Genomic DNA, 21,578 nt, shown 5'->3' on the forward strand with positions numbered 1-21,578 from the left:
GGCACCCTGGCATGCTGCCAGGCCAGGGTGGGCCTGTCCAGCTCCTGTGGGCCTCTCCCCCCCCCCCCCCCCCCCCCGGCCATGAGGTGGAAATTCTGTTTGAAGATGGGGCTGCAAGCCCGAATGTCCACAGGGCCCAGGCAGGCGACTCACTGCCGGAAGCAAGCCCAGTGGGGACACGGTCAGGAAGGCGCCTGCCCCATCTAAAGGGGTGGCTGCTCCCCAGTGCGACCCAGTCGGAGCCATTTGGGGACGTGGGCTCAGTTCCACCGGGTCTTCTGGTTTCCCCAAAGATGCCAGAGGTGCAGACTTTTGGGCGGTGGAAGCTCTGGATTTTTAAAGGGGGCAACGCAATTAGTTCTTATTAAAAACACGGCCACAGCTAACGCAGCCACCCACGAGCACCCGACAATGGGGCTGCCCTCTTCCGGCCCCTTTGCGGGGGGGGACTCTCCTGCAGAGAGAAATGACCTGGGAGCCACCAAACCCTCCCTGGGGATGTGATGTCATTCGAAAAGTGGCCTTGAGTTACCACAGTGCTGACAACCCCCGTGGGTCCCCGCCCGCACTTCTCTCACATCCCTTGGTACAGGTGACCTCAGGAGGACCTCATTATTGCGACATGACAGGTAAGGGCACACAGAGGGGTTCCGAGGGCACGGCAGAGGTTCCCCCCCACCCCCGCCCCCCGCTCTGTGGTCACTCTCCTCTGCCCGCGGGGCTGGCAGGGTGGAGTCAGGATGAGGCCGTAGGGCCCGGCCCCACCGTCCCGGAGGATGCTCAGCAGAGCGGGGCACAGGCTCAGCTGGCTTCACCCACTGATGGCAGAAACCCAGCCGCCCGGGCGCCTCTGCAGGGCACGGGGCGGTGATGGTCCCAGCACAGGGGGAGGGGTGGGGGGATCTTTCCTTCACCAAAAGAGTTGCCACCAAGTGATTTTGCATAAGTGGCTGCAGCTGGTGGCTGCTGGGACCGGATCTGCCCCTTCGGGTCATTGGGTGGGTCGGCTGGCATCACTTCTATGGGTTTGAGCACACGCATGTGCACACGCACTTCACCCCTCTGCACGGTGCGTGTGCTCCCCAGCTCACCCGGCCTGTCCCCGCGCCTGGTTCCCGGGCTGCCCACGGATCTCTGACCTTGGACAAGTGACTTTCTGTGTTTCAGCTTCCTCATGGGTAAATGAAATATTTTCAAATGTTTCTTTCCTTTTGTTTTTGTTTTTAATCCTCACCTAAGGACTTTTAAAAAGTTGTTCTTAGGAAGAAAGGAAGGGGGGGGAATCGACGTGTGAGAGAAACACGGATCTGTTGCCTTCTCGTACGTATCCCGACCCGGGACGGAACCTACGACCTTCCCGTCTAGGGGGCGGTGCTCCGACCACCTGAGCCACACTGGCCGGGGCTAAGTTTCTCTTGATGAGGGTCACATTAACATCAGCTCTGTCTGGCACAGAGTAAAGCATTTAAGAGTAAAGTGATAGAGACCAGTCATTGTTACGGTTGATGCTGATATTATTATTATTATTATTATTATTACTACTACTACCATTACTGCGGCTACTGCTGTCATGGCCTTGCACCAGCCCTTTCCACAGCTGTGCTCCTGAAAGTGCTTGTGTTTGCCACTCCTGTTCACACACAGACCCAGGTGCCCTGGTTACTCAGCTCAGATAACCTCTCCTGGCCTCCGGCACCTTCTCGCCCCAGTCCCACGGACTTGAGGCTTGAGCCTTGCTTGAGGCGTGCTTCTGTGTAAAGACGCCTCACTTAACGTGCACTGCTGACTCAGTTACGTCGTGTCACAGCCAGCAGCCCTGCAACTTGGGACCAAAGCGATGTCCCACGTGTGTTGGCTGCAGAGGGTGCATGGCAGACTTGCGCTCAGGATCACCAGGCAGCACTGTTTTAAACAGTCGGGTGTCCAGGGAGAAGCAAGGCATGCAAAAAATGTGCCTGGTTTGTTCCCTCTCAGCTGGGACCACGCGGGCGGGCGACTCAGGTTTCTGCCGCTCTGTCCATGTCTGTGGAAGCTTCGAGGCATTGATTTTGAGAGTACAAGTGAATCTGAGTGAGTAGGCAAATTAGCAAACAGTGTACCCACGAATGATGAGGCTTGACTGTGTTTCCTTGGTCGCAGGGGCTGCTCCAACCTCTAAGGCCAGGACATGTGGGGTGTGGGGCAGGGGCAGGGCGAGGGGCCCAGGAGAAGGAATTAGAAGGCAAGGAGCTGGGTGACTGGGCGCCTTCTCGGGACCTGGGAAGGAGAAGAGGGGCAACTCTTCTCCATTGTGACTGCAGGTGAGCGGAGGCCAGATGCCGGCTGTGACGTGTATTGGCCGTGGGCTCTTAGGGAAGTCGTGGACCCTCCTGGAGCCCCACGGCCTCCTCATGCGCACAAAGGGGACCGAGACGCCACCCCCCGGTGGGTGAGTGAGCAGTAAGTGAGACGAGGCCCAGGAGACAAGGAGCACGGCGCCCGGCCCAGGACTGTGCTCGGCCAGCTCAGCAGCAGCATTGCCCTCGTCTCTGTGACTGGGCCCCGACTCCTGGGCAGGGACCAGGTTCTGACCACAGGCAGACCTGGCGGGTGGGCCCTGGGCTTGAACTCGGGCCCCGGTCGGATCCCAGGCCTCCGAGGCTGAAGCCCAGGCTGTGAGGCCGCTGGCGCCTTGGCTCCAACGTGCCTCACGGAGGCCGAGGCCTGGCGTCCACGTATCGCGTGCAGGCGCCGAGGTGTGGAAACAAGCTGCGCGCCCAGGGACACAGCCTGGACCCAGGAGAGGTGGCGCAGGCGCGCAACGGCGTACGACTCGGCCGTAGTAAAGAGCGAACTCTTACCCCTGGCAGCAGCGTGGATGGACCTGGCAGGCACTACACTAAGTGAGATCAGTGAGTCAGAGAGAGACCCGTGCCACGTGACTTCACGTGTGTGTGGGCTCTAAAGGACAGAGAAATGGACAGACAAAACAGACACAGGCTCGGAGATACGGAGGACAGCCGGGTGGGCCGCGGGAAGGATGAAGGAGTGCGAGTCGGCGGTTACCGAGTTGCTGCTGGCAGACCCAGGCAGGCCCAGGAGGGACGGAAAATCGCCGGGTGGGAAGACCATGCCGTGGGCAATGCAGCCTCAGGAAATGCCTGCCTGGGACGCTGCCTGCCAACCCTGCCCAGGACACACGGATGCCCGGCTGAGCCTGGGGCCTGGGGTCGGCCGATCCGGCATCACAGGATGCAGCTTTAACACAAGCCGGGCAAGGTGTATCAGGAACAACGGTCAGCAGAAATGCACCCAGCAGCCAGCTCTAGCCAGTCAGACGCTGGCGCCCCAACCGGTTACCCTTCACGGGTGTTTGCACTCAACAACCCTGCCCTGAGAATGACCCAGCGAGTCCTAACCTGCCTCGGTTGGCTCCCCCACCTCCCTTGGTTGGCCTCACTTTCCCTCCTACTCCCCGCTAATAAACCCTGGTTCTTGGCTCCCTGCGTCCCTCTGGTTTCTCGAGCGACTCTGACCTCACAGTTGTGGGGGGTAAAGTACAGCAGAGGGCACACGGTCAGCGATACTGCGACAACCAGGTGCGGTGTCATGGGGGCACTAGGCTTACCGGGGAGCACTTTGTGAGTTACGGAAATGTCTGACCGCTATGCTGTACCCCTGAAACTAATATGATACTGACTGTCGACTGTCACTGGGGAAAAAAAGTGGCAATCCCCCCCAAACTTTTAAAGTGTCACCTTGAAAACGTTACTAAGTGGCATGAACCCTAGACGCCCGTGTCCCATTGCTGGTCTTTTCCCGAGTCTCTCCCACCTGCCCTTGGGGTAGATTCTGATTGTGGGTTGGGGGACTGATCGGGGTGAGCAGAGGGGACACGGGATGAGGGCCAGGGATGGTGTGGGACCCACATGCTCCGCACAATACTCGACTGTTGAAAAGCAGAGAAGTTGTGATTTGGTCCGTGTTTACACGGACAGTGTCCTGCCTCCTGATCCATGCCCGCGGCAGGGGCTGGGGGAGGCTGGGGGATCCACCCCGCCCTGGCGTTCTGCCTGGTCTGCCAACTGCCCCGGCTGACTTACATTTTCCGCAGGTTGGGCAACTTCTTGAAGATGCCGGTGGCCTCTAGAACAGATATCTCGTTGTCGTTCAGTCGCCTGCACGGGAAGCAAGCAGATGAGACGGCAGCTCAGCTGAAGATGGGGTGCCTCCGCCCCTACCTTCTGTTGCCCCCTGGCACCTCCCCGGCACCCCCTGGCTTCAGCTGAGTTGCCGCCAGGACCTCATACTCAGCCAAGATCAAAGGAGCCACGGAAAACTCAGTGTGGGCCCCTCCAGCCCACGGATGAGGGTGGGGTGGAGGGAAGCAGGAAAGGGGTGGGCATGTGAGGAGCAGGAGAGGGAGGAGACCGGGCCCCTCCTCCCTGAGGAAGCCCCTCTGACTAGGAGGGTTGGGGTTTTTGAAGCCGTGGCACCCAAACCGTTGCCATGATCTGCCTTCGGTGTGCAGGGCGCCAAAGACAACTTGAACCTCCCCCAGGGAGGCTCCCCCATGTTCTCCCCATGCCCCAAGGCCCTCGGCTCCTCCCTGGCCTCTTCCCTCTGCTGTGGGCCACTCAGCGAGCCTGTGCCCAGCCCCCAGCCCATGAGCTCGGGGACAGCAGGAGGGCTGGCAAGCCTGGGCCTGTCCCATCCGCCTGAGATTTGTGACGGCAAAGAGAACGATGGTGACCATAATGAAGACCACCTTCACTCATCCAGGCCGCGCCCTGTGCCGGACCCGACAGGAATTCTGTGCTTGCCTCCTCCCACTTAGTCTTCCCCGCCCCCCTCGGAGGGCGGACCACCGCCTCCAGGTTTCAGCGAAGATTTGGACACTCCAATCTGGGAGGCAGCTGGCCCATGGGCAGGAAGACTGGACGGCCCCTGTGCTGTGTCTGCACACCCACCATGCGACACACCCCTTTATCAGCATAATCGGAGGCTCAGATGTCACTAGTCCTCCTGGCTGCTTTCTTGCTCTTTGACAATGACTCACTGTCCATCTTTTTGGTTCTATTGTGAGCTTCCTGAGGACAGACGGTCCGCTCTGTTCACTGTGAAAGCTGGCGGGCTGAGCACACTGCCTGGCTCACAGCCGGTGTTCAGACAACACTTGCAGAAGGGACGGACTGTCTACACGTGCGGGCAAGCTGTCCCCAGTGCATGCTGGGAGTCCGCTCAAGGGGACAGGCGAGGAGCGCCCAGGTGGCTGAGCCAGGAGAGGCCCCCTCAGGAGCCCCTGCCGGGGCTGGCTCCAGGGGGTGCCTGGGCGTGTGGGGGCGTGCATGGAGGGCCCGCCCCGGCAGCACTTACAGGTCGGTGGCGTATTCGGGCAGGTGGCTTGGGATGCGGGCCAGCTTCTGGTTGGAGCAGTCCACGATGGTGCCCTCGCAGCGACACCTCTCCGGGCACACGAGGTCCATGAAGCACTCGCTGCTGAGCCTGCTGCGGTAGTCCTCCGAGCCTGGGCGGGGCCAAAGAGGGACGGCGGCGTCACCGCGGTTCCCGGCGCCGGGCCGGGTGGGGGGCAGTGGGGGTGGGGGCCCAGGGACAGGCACAGGGTGGCCTGCACCGTTTGGCCACCTTGCCGGTGCTCTCCCCGCCTCCCAGCTGTCCATCTGATCTTTGTCATTCACTGCTCTCAGTCCCCTCTGGACGGCCTCCTCGCACAAACGCTCCGAGGCACGTGGGCACGGAACGTGACCCACAGTGCAGGGTGCTGCTCAGCCCGTGATGCCCACCCCCCACGGGCCCTCTCACTGCTCAGGACAACCCGGACGCAGAGGTTTGGATGGGGCCGCACCGGGGTTACACACTCAGGTGTCCTCAGGGCCCCAGAAGGTAATGAAACAATAAAAAAGAGGCCAGCGTGCGGCCACCAGGGCCACTGACGCCTGCCTTCCAGGTTGGAAGACAGTGCGGAGGGCTGGGGGCCTGGGGGAAGGAAGCCCACCGCCCTGATGCTTGGGAATTTGGCCCCAGGTTACCCGATGACCCTTTAAAGCGGTGATGGTAAAGAATTCAGATTTAAACCACAGTGAGCACACACACACCTCTTGTGAGGGTCAGATGGACTCCCCATCTGCTGAACTAAAGGCCAATGAGCCAGTATTTGAAACGAAGGTTTATTTTTTTTGAAAATTGGATTTTCCTTGAGGTTGCACAGTAATGGTAACGGGAGCAATGGGGGCTGTCCCAGGTGCCCTGGGAGCAGCATTCGTGACCGGCAATGGCACCCTGGCCCTGGGCCAAGCTCCAGGAGACCACAGCTCACACCCGAAGGGGCACGGGGAGCGCTGCTCCCCCTGCTGGACACCAACGAGTGCATGCGTGGGGACGCGGTCTCTGTCATTACTTCACCACCCACGTTTCATGAGCACAGTGCCAGTCTCAGAATGAGAGCGAGGTCCGCGCGACCCGGCGGACGCCACCAGCACGCCGGATGCCCTGTGCGCACCCCTCTCTGAAGCGTCTCAGAGAAGTGAGTGCCGTTGATTTGCACAGCCGCCCGAGGTGAGCCTTGGAGCTCCCGTGCGCACCAGGAGCAGTCGGGGGCGCGGTGGGCCCCTAGTTCGCTTCAGCCCCCGCACAGGTAACGTGGGAATGAAGTAACTGCCCCTACCTCATGGGGTTGCTGTGGAGACGCTGGGAAGGTCAAGGCAGTTGGGGGGGGGGGTCTCTAAGGAAACGTCAGGAGTTGTGCAGGTGTCTGTGATTCTACTTGTTTTTTCTAGAACCTAGGGGAGCATTGGCGCGTTGGAAGCCACTAAAACATCAGTGTAACTCGTGGTAACAGCTGACATTGGCTGAGCATGGACCCAGAGGCGGGCTCTATTCCTTGAACTTCAAACAGGTGAGCACATTAAGCCTCTGAGGTTATTCCAACTCCACTTCACAGAGGAGGAAACTGAGGCCCGTGGTCTCTCCGTACACGGCAGAGGGTTGGGCCCAGGCAGGCTGCTGCCAGGGCCCACGTGACAGGAACTACGTTGTACGGCAGGAGCAGTGCCGTGCAGCCCACCTCCACCAAGTGGGACATGGGGATCAGTCCTAGAGAGAAAGTCCTGCCAGGCACCTCCACCAAGGCGATGCAGGAAGCAGACCCCGCCCACCCTCTTGCCCCTCCCACTACTGGTCTGTGCTAATTCCTGACCTGGAACGAATTTGCTGGGTCTTTGGTTGTGAAGTGAACCTTCTACTCAGAGCAAGGGGTCGGGGGTCTGGACTCGCCTCCTTTCCCTCCCTGCTTCCTCCTCACTCCGCTCCTTCACTCCTCCTTCCATCCCCAGCTCCGTGCGCGCAAAATCTGTCACGTGTCCCCACGGTTACTCGGGCGGCTTCCTTGTCTGAGGCCTTATGTGAATCTCTCGCCCTTGGCTTGCCAGCGTCCAGCCTACTGAGTAACTGGCCTGGGCCATTTCCCCCCCGGACGCATCAGCCTGCCGACTCCTGGGCGAATTTCATTTTGCAAACCCTGCTGAATGGCCACCCTCGCTCGTCCCCCTGCCAGCGGTTCTACTCGGCAATGGGGCGAAGGGGCGTCCCGTCCACAGGCATCTGTTTTCCCTTCAGAAGGCGTCCGCACGGATCCCCACAAAGCGGAGCAGCCTCCTCCGCCTTGACTGCTGGTCAAGGGCAGAGAGACAGGAGGGAGGGCAGCTTGCTCTTCGACACGATGAGACTGACATGCGTGGCACAGGGCCGCCGATTGAACTCGGTTTCCCTTCGATCACGGTGCGAGGGGCTGTGGTTAGCAGGAGCTACCTCTGCGGCGTCGTTAGGGTGTAGCTGGCGGACCTCTGCCGTGGAGCCCCTGACCCGTCTTAGCGGAACGATTTTGCCATTAGATCCGATGGACTGGTGTGTTCTCTCCAGCATTTCCCCTGTTTTTCTCATTGCCTCGGTGTGCATTAACGAGGGGGTCGGAGTGTTGTGTTTTATGTGAGTGGGAGCCGGAAGTGTTAACAATGGCACATGTGTGTACCCGAAGGGGCCCGTCCCCTAGTCACACAGCCAGCCTGAAACGCCACCTCCGTCGCTCCATATTTCATTACCCAAACTACCCGGGGTTTCTAGGAGCCATTTGTTACGCCTAATGCTCATAGCCACCCAAAAGTATTTTTAACTTTTCCAGAGCTCTAAAAGTCAATCTCAGTCTCGATGCGTATTTGTCACTGCCAGCCATACTCAGAAGGAGAGGGGTAACCGAAACAGGCTGCCGCCTCTTCTCCTCCAGGCAAGCCAAGACAGGGGAGGTCTAGGAGGGTCTGAAGAAGGGCCACAGAACTAAAGGCTGGTGTCACCTGGCACCCCAACATCCCCTGCCCAGGCAGCTCAGAACGAGGGCACTTGGTACGTGGCCACAGAGAAGCTTTAATGGACGGGTGGGGGTGAGGGGGCGGAAGTCCACAGCAACACGACTTGACCATGAACCCTGGCCCGATGGCCGCTTTCCAGGACACAACGGGCGTCACGGGTTCGGGGCCGGCAGGGAGCCCAAGTTCCCTTCCAGGGACGGACTGGGCCACAGAGGCCAGTCCTGGGCCCAGGACGGCTGCTGTCACTAGCGGTCTGCGTTCTCCGTCATCCAGCTGGCTGAGCCGAAGTCACAGATTGCCGTTACCTGGTGCCCGCGAACCTGTCAATGCACAGGTGCCCACCTCTCTCCTACCTCCAACACCCCTAACGAGGGCGGGGTGAAAGGGAAAGGAGCGGAAAGAGGAACTGGGGGAGCAGGAGTCCTGCCGGGGCTCATCAGCTTGAAGAGAGAGTTACGTGGACAAGCAATCGGTCCTGAGTCACGAGTGGGCTTAAGAGAGCGCTGCCAGGCACACAGTTGTTTGCTCGTGGGCGAAGACAGGGGGCCCAGACACCAGTGGCCAGAAGACACCCAATGTTTTAACCGAGTTCGGGGATCAGTTGGGTACACAGCTGTCTCAGCCGCTCTCCCCACCAGAGTCTGTTATGAATGTAGCCACATGGCCGAGTGCACAGGGAATGCCGCGGCCCACGGCTGCGCACGGCCTGGCCACCGGCCGGCTCCTGCAGAACCGGGGTGCCGACGGAGGGGCGCCATTACGGACACACTCCTGCGGGGCTGGCCAAGGGCGTGGCGGGGTAGCACTAAGCAGCTTGGAAGGCCCCTCCGCTCAGAGGGAAGGGGGTTTCTCGGGGCTCGAGGATCTGTTCTGCCCCAGACGGGTCTGGGTGTAGCCATGCTGGAGAGGGACCCACTGAAACAGCGCTGCTTATTCTTGCCCTTCCTCAAGCTATTGTCTGTGAGCGGAAGTGAGCTTGAAAGGGAATGTTAAATAAGGAAGAAATGCCAGCTCCCTATCACTTTCAAGTCAAGGTCTTTTTGATTTCATAAGTCAAGGCGATGGGACAGCCTGCAGCTGGGAAGGCTGCGTAGTCTGGACATAAGGAACATTCACGCGGCAGCCAGATGACCCTGGGCAAGCTGGTTAATGTCCTTGTCTGTAGAATGGGACTTATAGATTGGGTCGTGAAAATTAAACCAGGTAGTGATGGAAAACATTCAGGGCCTGGCCTCTAGTGAGCACTCGACTCACGGTCAGAGGATTTACAGAGGTAAACGAGACTCCCTGTTACTCAGCCATGCTGAGTACCTGGCCGAGTGGTGACCCAGGAGAGAGGAGACAGAGGCGCACATCCCGTGGGAGCCCAGAGCCCGCCCTGGGCCCACGCCAGGTTCGCCTCCCACCATGGCTGTCTCTCACGGGCGAGGGCACAGGCTCAATGGCAGGAACCATCAGCACAATCTCCTGGTCACACTGGTCGGACCGGGTCCAGTTTTATCAAGAAACAAGCAGAATGGGAGGCACCGGGTCCCTCTCTTTATTGTCACAGACAGCAGGTGTCTGCACAGCCCCGTGTGTCACTGACCTCGCACCAGGTAACGGACCTCTGGCCCCCGCGTGGACTGTGCTCGGAGGGTCCAGGAAGCAGACTGGACGTCAGCTGCACGGGCCCAGCTGCACAGGCCCAGGGCCGAGGTGCTCACGGGGAGTGGGGACAGGCTCAGGAGGGGTCTCCCAGGTTCGATCCGAGGCCTCAGACCCGGGCCAGTGTGCCCGCTCTGCTCTCCCTCCCTCCCTCCCCATGCTTCCAACAATGGTGGCGGGGGTGGGGGGGGGGTGGGCCACAAGCACTACGGCCTTTGGCTTAGCTGCCACTTGGGAGGATGACCTTGGGCTTCTTCCATGAAGCAGTGGGGAAGGTGCTCTGGGTATACCTGCTCCCTTTGAGCGGAAGACCCGACGATGGTTTCGGGGCTCGAGCCTGTCTACTGGACCGGCTGGCAGGCACCCCCACTAGATCTGGGGAGTGGCGGCTCCCTTTGGGGCGGGAGCTGTGGCTGCAAATCTTAGCTCGCCCTCGGCGTGCTTCTCCGTGCCCTTTCCAGCCTGTATCTGCTCCCCGGAGGGGAGCGGCTCAGGGACCCTCGAGACTCCCACCCCCGCCCTCTGCGAGGCTGGCCCCGGGGAGGGGGTCTGGCGGGTGGCGGGCTGCGGTGCTCCAGAGCAGAGAAGAGGTGTCCAGCGGTGGCGGCGGCGGTGGCGGGCCATGCTGCAGGAGAGCGCGGTGCTTTCCGCGGTGCTTGACAGAACCATGTTCCGTTTCCATCGTTCCACCACATGGTTAGATCAAGCACAAAGGAAAGCCCCGCGGTGACCGGTCAGAGTCAAGGTCAGGAAGCAGCGTCAGAGAGAGGACAGGAGCATTCAGAGGAAGCAGCGTGGAGAAGTGGAAGCCGGAGTGGGCCCCCACCGAGCGTGATTAGTGCCAGGAGTGGGTTCCACAGGAGCACTTCCGCAGACAGGAGCCCCCTGCCCCGTGTCCGGCCCCCGGGGAGACACAGGAGGAAGGGGGGACAGGGTGGGAGGCAACTGGACACCCCCACTCAGGGGTCTCGGGGCAGAATGGCTCCTTCCCAAGAGCATGAAAGAAGTCAGGTGTCTCTGGTCATATCACAGGCCTGAAGCTGAGCCTCGGAACCCCACGCAATCACGCCACCCGACCTGATATGACATCAACCTCAGCAGACGCCTCTTCTGTGTGCTCGGCAACTGAGGGCCCCTCCCGGCAGCCACGTGGTGCCGTAACAGCCTGTCTCCCAGCCCCTTAACGAAGAGGCCGGCCGCGGCTCCCAGGGGTCTAGCAAAGCTGCAATGATCTCCTTCGGGGAAAAGTCCCCTGCTGTGCCATAAGCCAGGGGACTCCTTAGAGTCCTTCAGGCTCCCCAGAGACCCTCTGGCTGACGGATGTTCCTCCCGGGCCGCCTGAGATATAATGGGGGAGGGGTGGAGTGGAGAGAAACCACACACTCCCAGCAGGGGAGGAAGCAGGAGCAGCTGATGGGGACCCGTGTTTGGGCCTGGAGACCTGCAGTCACAACAGCCTGAGCACGCTGTTTTTCGCAGAGGGGTGACCGGTGCTCCTCATGGTGGGGGCCTCCTGCAGACTAGGAGAAGGAAGGGAGGAGGAGGACACGAGGTTCTGTGTTGCCTCCTAATTTCCTGATGGCGGGGAGTCACGGGAGTGGGTGACGAGGAGCCAACGACCAACCGTTCCGGATGCCCGGGGCCCAGATGAGGGCGCCCGGTCTTCACACGCCTGTCTGCAGAGACCGGGCGGTTTTCACGCGCCTGCGGGCTGGGGACTTCCTCCCAAGCCACTCAGAGGAGACGTGTGCGCCCTCGACAGACCGGCTGCAGGGCCAGGTGACTGGGGCCCTCCCCGCCCTCCTCCAGGAGGCACACTGTGCCTCCGCAGTGGGTGTTCGGGACAAGGTGCTCTCAGCATCTCGACAGTGTGCAGGTGTCCGCGGTGGCTGGCCGGTTCGCCAAGGTCGCCGCACAGCCCTGGGTCCGGCCCCGCGTCTCTCTAAGCCCTCCCGTCCGGCCAGCTGGGGTTGGCCACTGTGGTTTACTCTCGACTCCCCTCTGCCCCCTTGCAGACGAGCGGGGCCCCGTGGAGGCTCTGGTGTGGGGACTCTGTGTTCGCGTTGGGTCAGGCCCCGAGGACCCACCGTAGCAGGGAAGACCCAGCCCTTCCGCGCCCCCAGCCCCAAGCCTGAACACCGGACGAGGGGTTCCTTCTCTTCGGTTTCCTCAGTGAAAGCACACGGAGGGGTCGGGGAGAAAGTTACTGAGAACCTTCGCAGCACATCAGAGGGCCTGGTTTCGGGTCTTGTCCTGACAACCCTCCCTGAGGCCCCTTTTCTGTGTGAGCCCCACACCCCCCTCTCCAGCTGGGCCTGGCTCGCCGCCGGGGGCTCTCAGACCGATTCCCCGAGAGGCGGCCTGCTGCCTGCTGTGTGTGGTCACATTCCATTCCCCTCTCTGGGCTTTTCGCCACGAGGGTCTCTTCTCGCTGACTGGGCCTCTCCACACAGAGGGGTGGGGGTCGGGATGGAAGAGAGCGTCTCCCCGCTGTGGAGTGCTCCCCCGGGGAGGGGCCTGGGGTCCCAGGCACCGGACGCTGCCTTTCCAGGAGGACTTAATCGGACGGTCAGATCACCCCAGCTGGCGGCCTTCGCCTCTAACCCGATCCTGCCGCCCAGGGAGGTGGGCGCAGCTGACAGAGGCGGACGCGGGGCAGCTGGAAAACCAGACGCCGCCGATGGAGGGGCTTTCTGCGTTGCAGGAGCAGCCCTCAAATTGGCTCCTAATTACATCAGCTGTCTCTGCAATGGGGTGCTTTTAGGGGAAAGTAAAACGCAGAGTTATTATCTGTCAAGTCCACTACGTGTCATCCGCCCCTCCTGCTCGCTTCTGGAGCTTCCTGGAAACGGGGCTTTAGATCTACGGCTTCTGTCCGCCCCAAGGCCAAGGCCAGTCTGGGCCCCCGGCCTCTGGAGCTTGGCAGTGGCTCTCTCTACTTCTCTTCTCTGTGGTGACAGGAAACAAAAGCGCGTAGAACGCTATGTGTCAGGCGCACGTGCTGCGAACTTTCTCTGCCTTTACAGCACTAATCTTTCCGGTTAGTATTGATAAAAAAAAGAGAGAGAGAGAGAGATTTAGAGAGGGCCATTCCAGGAACTCTGCCCCTTTCTCCTTGTTTGTTTCTTTTTGTGTTTCCAGCCATTTCTGCCCCACACGTGGAAAGTGGCCAGGGTCCCTCCAGTGCAAAGGCAGGTGGGTAGGGGCAGCGCTGGGGCTAGAACTGGGCTCTGCTGTCCTGTGTCTGCTTGCTCCTTTCCCCTGCTCCTTCTTGCCTTCCACCCCACCCCAGGTGCAGCCTACAGTCAGTCCTAGGCGACTGCCAAGGACTGGGAGATGCCAGTTTTGGGACCCCGGGCTGACTCCTTCCCTTCCCTGCCCCCCGTACCCTGGCATCAATCTGGAGCCCTAAATCAAAGCAGGACCCCTGGGAGATGGAGGGGTCAGGGTGGTAGATGGCACCCTCCTCCCCACCCCCCACCTCTTACTGCTCCTCTCCTTGGGCATCTCTGCTCGTCAGAGCTAATGAACTCAGCTGCGGCCAGACGGGGGTGGGACCAGAGGGACCGGAGGGACCAGAGGTGTGAGTCAGGTGACAGCTCTGGGCAGGCAGAGGAACTTTAGGAAAGAGTCAGGGGTGGGGGGTAGGGAGGAGCCAGTGGATGGGGAAAGAAAGTCATTCAGGCAGCGGGACCTCCTTCCCAGACGCTCCCTTCTCTCCTAGATGCTGCAAGGAGCAGCGAGCGAGACCTGGGGCCCACCAGTGCTGGCTGTGACCTTGGGGCTACCCCTTCACCTCTGTGCCCTCGGCTCCCTCTGCTGCCGAACAGGGACAGGCCCCGCCGACCTCACAGGACAGTTGGAAGAACCGGACCGAAGCAGAAGCACTCAGCATAGCCGAGAAACTGCTCCCACAACGGACATCGACATTCCAGGGGAGACAAATTAGGGGCAGCGTCCCGCATCGCCACGGACTCCCCGCGTTACCCCCAACCCTCTCCGGGGCCTGACTTGGAGGACAAGAGGGCCTTGCGGGCAGCAGAAGCCTGCACGCCGGTCCTGTCGCGGCGCCCAGCGCCCACGCCAGCGCTGTCCTGGAAAAGTGCGCTTCCGCAGGGCCCTCTCCAGTGGCAGGGAAGGAAGGTTCTGCTGACGTGCAGACTGAGAGGGCGGCTGCAACCCGGCTCAGCACGCTGTGCCATCAATCTCTTGCCACTGGGAGCACAGTGCAGCTGGGTGGTTTTTTCCAGGAGCCAATGACACAAATGACAGTCATTTTTAACTGCCTGTTCACCTAGCTATTGGGTCAAGGAGAGCGACGCCTGTTTCCAAGCAGGGCTGAGAATCCCCTGCCGTTCAGCCCCGGTGCTTTTCCCGGGCACGGCGTGGAGCGAGGCCGCGGAGAGAGCTTGGGAGGCGGAGAGCCTGGTTCTGCTGTCTTCCCGAGCACAACTTTCTGCTCTCCCCTTTACCGACCAGAACTACCAGCCTGGGGTTGGGGAGACGGCTGGCGGAGACGTCGGTGAAGCCTGTGATGCACTCTGGTCGCAAGGCTGTACCAAGGTGGCCTTGGAGGGGACGAGACGCCCCCAAGATTGCACACCGCCTCCAGCCTGGTCTGTGGAATAGTTCTCTACCTGCCCCTTGGGGGGCATGCTTTAGAAACTTAAAAAAAATGCGTAAAAAGCTGGCCCCAACCTCCAGCTTCTACCTCGCCTGGAGAGAGGCTGCTGCCTGGGTTCCGTCTCTCCTCCCCGTGAGGAGAAAATCACGCATCCCCCTCCCAACCCCGTGATTTTACTGTGTGTGTGTGTGTGTGTGTGTTTTACTTTAAATCCATGAGGTAATTGGTTTTCCGCAGGACTAACTGAATTCCCCCAATCTAATTTGCAGAGATGCTCCCCAGGAGCCGTCGCAGCGCTCGCTGTCCTGCAGATTGGATTACCGGCCTCTCCGGGGCTGCTGCGCTCTGAGCCGGGAAGCGGGGCCCAGCCCCGTAACCTGATTACCTGAGCAGCGGAACTTCTTGCTCTTGACCTGGCTGATGCGCTTGTTGGCCAGCCGGCGCGGGCTGCTGCAGCGGGCCCCGCTGGTCTCGATGGGGTTGTCCTGGAGGTAGTCGGCCAGCCACTTCAAGTGGCAGTCGCACACGAATGGGTTTTGGGCTAAGTGGCTGCAAGAGGGAGGGGAGGCAATCAGGAGGGACCCGTGGTGCCCCTTCCACCCCCGCCCTGCCTGGGGCTGGGTGCTGGCCACCGGGGCCTGGATCCCTCGCTCGTCACTCCAGGAGGTGTCGGGAGGGCGTGGGGGTTGCTTTCAGACAGGACCAGAGAGGGGTCTGAGGCCTGCAGTCTGCAAGGGACAGTCACAGGTGCAGCTGGCCGCACCCTGGGGATGCAGCCTCTTCCCACTCAGGGCAGGACCCACCATGGACCCCCCTGGCTCTCACCCACACCGATTCTGATGGGCAGAGCAAGCCGCAGGCCTGGGGTCCACGCTCGGAGAAGGCTGCATCCTATTTCTACGAGCTCAGCCGCGCCAGGCGCATAAAGCAGCTGGCGGGGTGACGGGCACGTGGCGGGTGTTCCATATATAGTAGCAGGACTGCCGTTATGATCCTTAGCGTCATGAGAGCAGCCTGTGGGTCTCGCTTTCCTTGGCTCAGTCAGGAAACTGCAAAGCTGCACACAATGCCTGGCTCGTGGTAGGGGGCCAGTCAGTAGCAGCTGTTCTTGTTCTTTATTGGTCCTGTCTCTGGCTATGGGGCCAGGAAGTGCCAGGTGACTCAGAGAGTCTCCAGGAGCCCCCCAGGCTCATGGACAGGCCTTGGGCTGGGGTTAGCATCTCAGCCTGGGCCTGGAGCCCCCAGAGGTGAGGCCTGAGGTCTCACTCAGTGGGCAGCTCCCTGGTCTGCAGCGCTCGGGAGCAGGGAACTGCCCCCCCTAAGGAGGGAGGTGCAATACTCCCAGGGGCATGGATCAGAGGGTGGCGGTGGGGGTGGGGTGGTAGCTGTGCAACCTTTAGTGAGTTACCTAACCTCTCTGTGCCTTGGCTTCCTCATGCAGAACTAGGGGATCATAACAGCGCCTACCTCAAAGGGCTGTTAGCCTCACAGGGCTGTTGGGAGACTTAGAGGTCTGTATCCCGGGGAGGTCCCGGCACAGTGCTGAGCTGGGAGCGAGCGCTCAGTGCAGGGGAGCTGGTACTGGCGCTCTCGTCCCCTTCTCCCTGCTGGCTCTGAAACCCTCCGGGATGTGCCCACGGTGCCCTCACGGCGGGGGGGGGGTGTCCTCCTTGTTTGGGGGCTCCTGCTGCCTGGGCGTACTCACAGCGTCTGGATGGACTGCAGAGGGGCGAAGAGCCCCTTGCTGATGGTCTGCAGCTTGTTGTCATAGAGGGAGAGCAGGTTGAGGTTCTGCAGGTCCTGGAACGTGTTCACACGCAGGCAGTTGATCTTGTTGGCATTGAGGAGGCTGTAGGCACAAGAGAGGCCGGTGACACACTGGCCCTGGCCGTTAGCGGAGGGTCAAGGGCTGCGCCTGCAGGGGGCGGTTGCCCTCTGCACCGCCCGGGGGCCCTGCTGCTGAGCAGAGAGGGAGGTGGACGGGCACTCCTGGGGCCGCAGACACTCAGAGCGTGCCCCGCCCGGCCCTGTGGACGCTGTGCCTCACACTGCCGCCACCGGGAGCCTCCCCTCGAACCCGTGCTCAGGAGGAAGCCTGGAAACGGCAGCCACGTGCTTTGCTTTCTGCTTTAGAATGCAGACATTCCAGGAATCCAAAAAACCCCACAAAAAAACCCATCATTTGGCACAACTGTTTTCAAGCTTTAGTTGACTGACTAAAGACAATTCTGACTCAGAAAAGTCCTCCGAGTTCTTCTAGATCACGTATTCTACTGGACTTGGACGAGCAGTCTAGGCCACGCCCCTGCAAATGTGCGTCTGAGGCCAGGCTCGCGTGCACGCACGTGCGTAGTCTGTCCGTCCGTCTCTCTCTGGCATCATGGAAATGAGCCTTTCGGGCGGCCCTCTGGCCCAGCGCAGATGACGCTGTGAGGGTTACAGGAGCGCTTTCCAGAATGGAGCTGGGAAGTCCAGCACATTTCCCTAGACTGACTTGCAGGGCCCTTGAAACCGGCTTAAAATCGGGTTTTCACTCCCTCGTCAGTGGAAGTGGGGGGAGGGGAACTAATCTAACCAGCTAAATGTTGAAATTCTAAAGTTCCCACGTCCAAGGCTGGCTGGGAGCTTCCCTCGTCGGGGGTGACCCCGCCCACTCTGAGGGTTGCAACAGCCTGCCTGGTCCCTGGAGGCTCTTGGTGCCAGGGGTCCGGGGCACTGTCATGGGTAGCGGTGGGGCCACCCGTGGCAGCGGAATTAGGCGTGCACCCGCCCTTGCTGCGGGCCGTGCGCAGGCGGGCAGCTGTGGCAGTGACTCCTGGAAGAAGAAGTGCCTGTTTAATCCGGCTAATCTGGGCAGGGCCCCAGGGGTCCGCACAGGCGTCCTCCTGCCTCCCAGCGGAGCAAAGCTCCCGTGGCTCGAACACTTCGCCTGTTTCCCGGAGCGCCTCTCCGACAGCCTAGTTCTCTTACAGTAACCTGGGCAGGCGGGCAGAGCCGGCCTCACCAGCGACAGGCAGGGAAACTGAGGCTGAGAGTTGGGTGGGCTTGTCTGAGGTCTCATGCATCCCCAGGGGGGCACGCCGCACGTAGTTATGATCATTCAGGTCTCCGGGGGGTTCAGCGTCTTCTGTGTGAATGCCTCACCTACCCCTCCCATGTGTCTGTCTGTCCCCATTGGAGCTCCCCCACCCCAAGGATTTCCTGTGCTTTGTAGATCACACTGTGGTCACGGCCACTGGGCCTTGAGCATCCCAAGGCGGATGCTCTGGGGCAGAGAAATAGGGAGAGAAGCTAGTGGACACACAGGGCCAAGTACCCAGGAGTTAGGGATGATGGGCCCTTCGCGCACACACACACACAAATTTTTGGCTTTTTTTTTTTTTAAAGCACGCGGTGAATGACTTGTTGCAAACCCGGAAGGAAATTTAGGGTCTTCCGAGGGCAGCGTCTAGGCTAGGAAGTGCCGAGCCATTCAGTAAAGACGCCAGGTCAGAGGTGCTGGTCTGACGGCCCGAGGCTGGGATCCTCCCTACAACACACTGCAACGTCCCACACGTAAATGTGTTCCTCCAGTCCTCCCAGTGGTTCATCAACTGGGAAATTTGGGAGACTCTTGAGCCCTCTCTCTCGCAAACACACACACATCAGCTTTCTATTTTCTCTTAAAAAAATTCCCAAAGCTCTAGAAACACTGGATCCCCCGGAGGCGGCTATGGAGCAGCTGCCACCTCCAGATGGGACCTGTGCTCTCTGTTTGCCACAGTCCTCACTACTCCCTATTGTCTGCCTGGCCTTTAGATTTGAGACCCCAGTGAAGATTCGAAAGCCTAATCGCAGGACCTGGGTCCGGGGAGTGCAAGACACTGGCTGAGGAGGCTGGCCTTGGGGAGACAGGAGTGGCAACGCTGACCTGCCCTGAAAGAGTGTCCAAACTGCACCCCACCCTGGCAACCCTCTCCACCCCTCCGAACTACCGAGGTGTCTTTCTCTGATCCAGATGCTTTCCTGTTCCCTATTGCTTCCAGATCTCTCAGCATGGGATGTTATCGCAAAGGTGTCATGCAGGGGTGTCCACCCTTTGGGTGTCTCTGGGCCACACTGGAAGAATTACTTGGGCCACACATTAAATATATTTCAACGTGTAATGACACACAAAAAATCTCATAATGGTTTAAGCGAATTTATGATTTTGTGTGGGGCCACATTCACAGCCATCCTGGGCTGCATGTGGCCCGCGGGCCTCAGGTTGGACACCCCTGGCAGGGCAGCAACCCCCCAGGCTGCCAGAGTTTACTGGGCAAAGACAGCACGAGGGGTGGCCCGCAGGGAGTGGGAGCTCGTGGGAACTTGAAGGGCATGGCTCAGGCCCCTTGACCCTCCCAGGACGCTTGGGCCTGAAGGCAAGGCTTCGAGGCACAGGGGGAGACAGCATGAAGCTGCTTGTCCAGATGGAGGAGCCACAGACAGCCTCCCGGGTGGACCCCAGGAACCACTGACCAGACTTCACAGCCTGTCCCTTGTCCCCTCTCCTTTGGGAGGGAGGCTGGCGGCGACTCCACTCAGCCTGGCTTCCGTGGATGCATCTCTGAGCTACCGGCACATGGATGAGAGGTGGGGGATTTAAGAAACACCCCATCGTGGAGCAAGTAGAGAGTGAACAACTACTGAAAGGGGGTGCAGTGGTTCTACAAGAAACTCCGAACCCTGGCCTTCTCCCCCTTCCCTGGAGGGACTGACTCTCCCCCTTCCTTGACCCACCCTGGTTAATCCCCGCTGGGGGGGGGGGGGCAGCTGTGTGAAACGATAGTGACCATGTGGCGTCATCTCTCGAGACTATGGCCTGGGGGCAGCCCTGGTCAGCATGGTGACGGGCATGACAGAGGCCGCCCAGCAGTGAGTGAGCCTGCCAACTCCACCCTCGTCTCTTATCCATGACACACAACCCACACTCTTTGCCCCTTGTCTCTCTGGGAGGCGGCCATCTTTGCTGCCTTTGGAATGCACCCGGCACGCCTCAGGTGGCTGGAGGTTGGTCTGGCCGGGCCTAGAGGGCTCTGCCTGCCTCCTGGTGTGCAGAGACATCAGGAGCCCTGCCGACTCTTAGGGAGGACTTGGCAGCAAGGCGACGGGCTGCTCACCAAGCTGCCGCTGGCACGCCGTGCCAGGCCCCTCCCTGAGCGGCGTGCACCGGCACAGCACGGGCTCCAGCCGCGAGGGGTCACTCAGTGCTGCTCCGGGAGGCGGCACACTTGTATCTGCGCTCCGCTCCCCCTGAGTCCTCGGTCTCCTCTGGGCAGGCCAGGGGACAGCGATGACACAGCGATGACAGCGCCCCTCCTGCCACACGGGAGGCTCCCGCTTCCTCATTCCAGAGGCTGCCTGGCGTGCAGGCTCAGAACTCGGGCGCCAGCAACACCCCACTGTCGGGCCCAGTGAGTCGGGGGTTGGCGGCGCATCGTGTTCACACAGATGTCCCCAGAAGCAGACCCACCCTTGTCTCGGGGGCACCTGCTCCCAGAGCCACCGCCCAAAGGACCCTCAGGGGTCATCTAAACAAAAAGGGAGGGAGCAGCCGAGGTGAGCAGACCAGGTGGGCAGCTGGGGTCACATGGCCTAACAGGCAATAGTAAGCTTACGTGTGTGGCTTACGACTGTTACCTCGTGGAATCTCCCCACAGCCCTGTGAAGTAAGTGTCACCTCCATCTGACAGGTGACCCCTCTGAGACTCAGAAGCGTTGAGTCCCTTTGCCACAAACCCCGCAGTTCGTACACGGCAGGCAGAGAGGTGGTCCCTGCCACCCTCGTCCACAGAGGTCACTTTGCTCACTACGCCGCCCTGAGGCTCGGCCCACGCTCGCTCGGGGACCGCGGGGGGTGCCCGAGGCTTGCAGGAGAGGTGGGACTTCACCCCGCAGCCTCTCCCACTAGCTCAGCAATGACCCCCTAGTGAAACGCAACCAAAAGGGCCGCCCGCCCGTCAGCGGAAATGGAGGCGAGCGGCACATCGGAGGTCAGGAGCGCGGGCACGCGGCCTTCTAAATTTACCTCCGAGTGCGAGCCCTGCTCCCCACGCCCCACCCCCTCCTCGGAGCGCTCTCGGCTTCCCCATATGTTCCGTGTCAGGAGGCATCAGCACTCAGCCCGGCGGCGGGCCGACGCGGGGTGCTGCTGAGATCATCCTTTCCTGGAGCTGCTGCCTCAGGAAAAGCCGGGCAGGAAGCAGGAGCCACTGGAGATCACGGAGCTGGAGCGTGGGGGTGGCGGTGGGGACACCCCGAGTCTGGGCCACGGAGGGCTCTGTGGCTCAAGTCCTCCTGAGAGGGGGCTGGACCTGGCCCGGCCAGAAAGGTCCCTGGAGCGCTGACCACCCATCCGGGTTGCAGCTTCATTCATTCATTCAGGGACTAGGTCTCGGGGCAGGGAGGGGTGGGGAAACGGGCCCCCGGGGGGAAGGGAGGTTCCCCCTGATCAGTGGCAAGCGCCCGCCACGTCCAGCCTCCCGAAGAGGCCGGCGGGCAGAAGACCACTCGGGCCCATTTTCAGCTCCTGCCCTGGGCCAGACCCTTTCCACGGATGACTCCCCGCGGCTGCACAGGCCTGGGCTGCGAGGCCGGGGAACGCAAACATCTGGAGCCGGGGTTAATGACGGCTTGCGTTCGAGTCACCTTGGCCACTCCGGCGGCTCCCACGGCGGTTCTGTGGCCCAGAGCCACCATCCCAAGGGTGCTGATATTCTCCACACCTGCCGGCGGGGGCTGCGGGGGACGGCGGTCTTCCTCCTCCCGCGGATGCGGCGTTCGTCTGGAAATGCCGAGAGCCACATTCCAGCTGCGGCGGGACGCGGTCTTCTCCGGAAACGGGTCCCGAGAGAGAGTGCGGCGGCCCCTCCTGGGCCGCCAGTGCAGCCCTCCCAGCGGGGACCACGGGATGGAAGGGTGGCCCCGGC

At 61.0% G+C, this 21,578-nt stretch overlaps 1 protein-coding gene across 1 annotated transcript in view; it reads right to left on the reverse strand.

Moving 5' to 3' along the window:
- Positions 1–21,578, reverse strand: part of SLIT3 (slit guidance ligand 3) — a 518,212-nt gene that overhangs the window by 49,579 nt on the left and 447,055 nt on the right. Inside the window, exons 13-16 of the mRNA XM_028528159.2 lie at positions 16,337–16,480; positions 15,017–15,180; positions 5,356–5,506; positions 4,083–4,157 (exon numbers count right to left, since the gene is read on the reverse strand). Coding sequence (XP_028383960.1) covers positions 4,083–4,157; positions 5,356–5,506; positions 15,017–15,180; positions 16,337–16,480 — 534 coding nt within the window. The remainder of the gene's footprint in view (positions 1–4,082; positions 4,158–5,355; positions 5,507–15,016; positions 15,181–16,336; positions 16,481–21,578) is intronic.

This window comes from Phyllostomus discolor, chromosome 13 (genome assembly GCF_004126475.2).
Source record: "Phyllostomus discolor isolate MPI-MPIP mPhyDis1 chromosome 13, mPhyDis1.pri.v3, whole genome shotgun sequence".
Classification (NCBI taxonomy): domain Eukaryota; kingdom Metazoa; phylum Chordata; class Mammalia; order Chiroptera; family Phyllostomidae; genus Phyllostomus; species Phyllostomus discolor.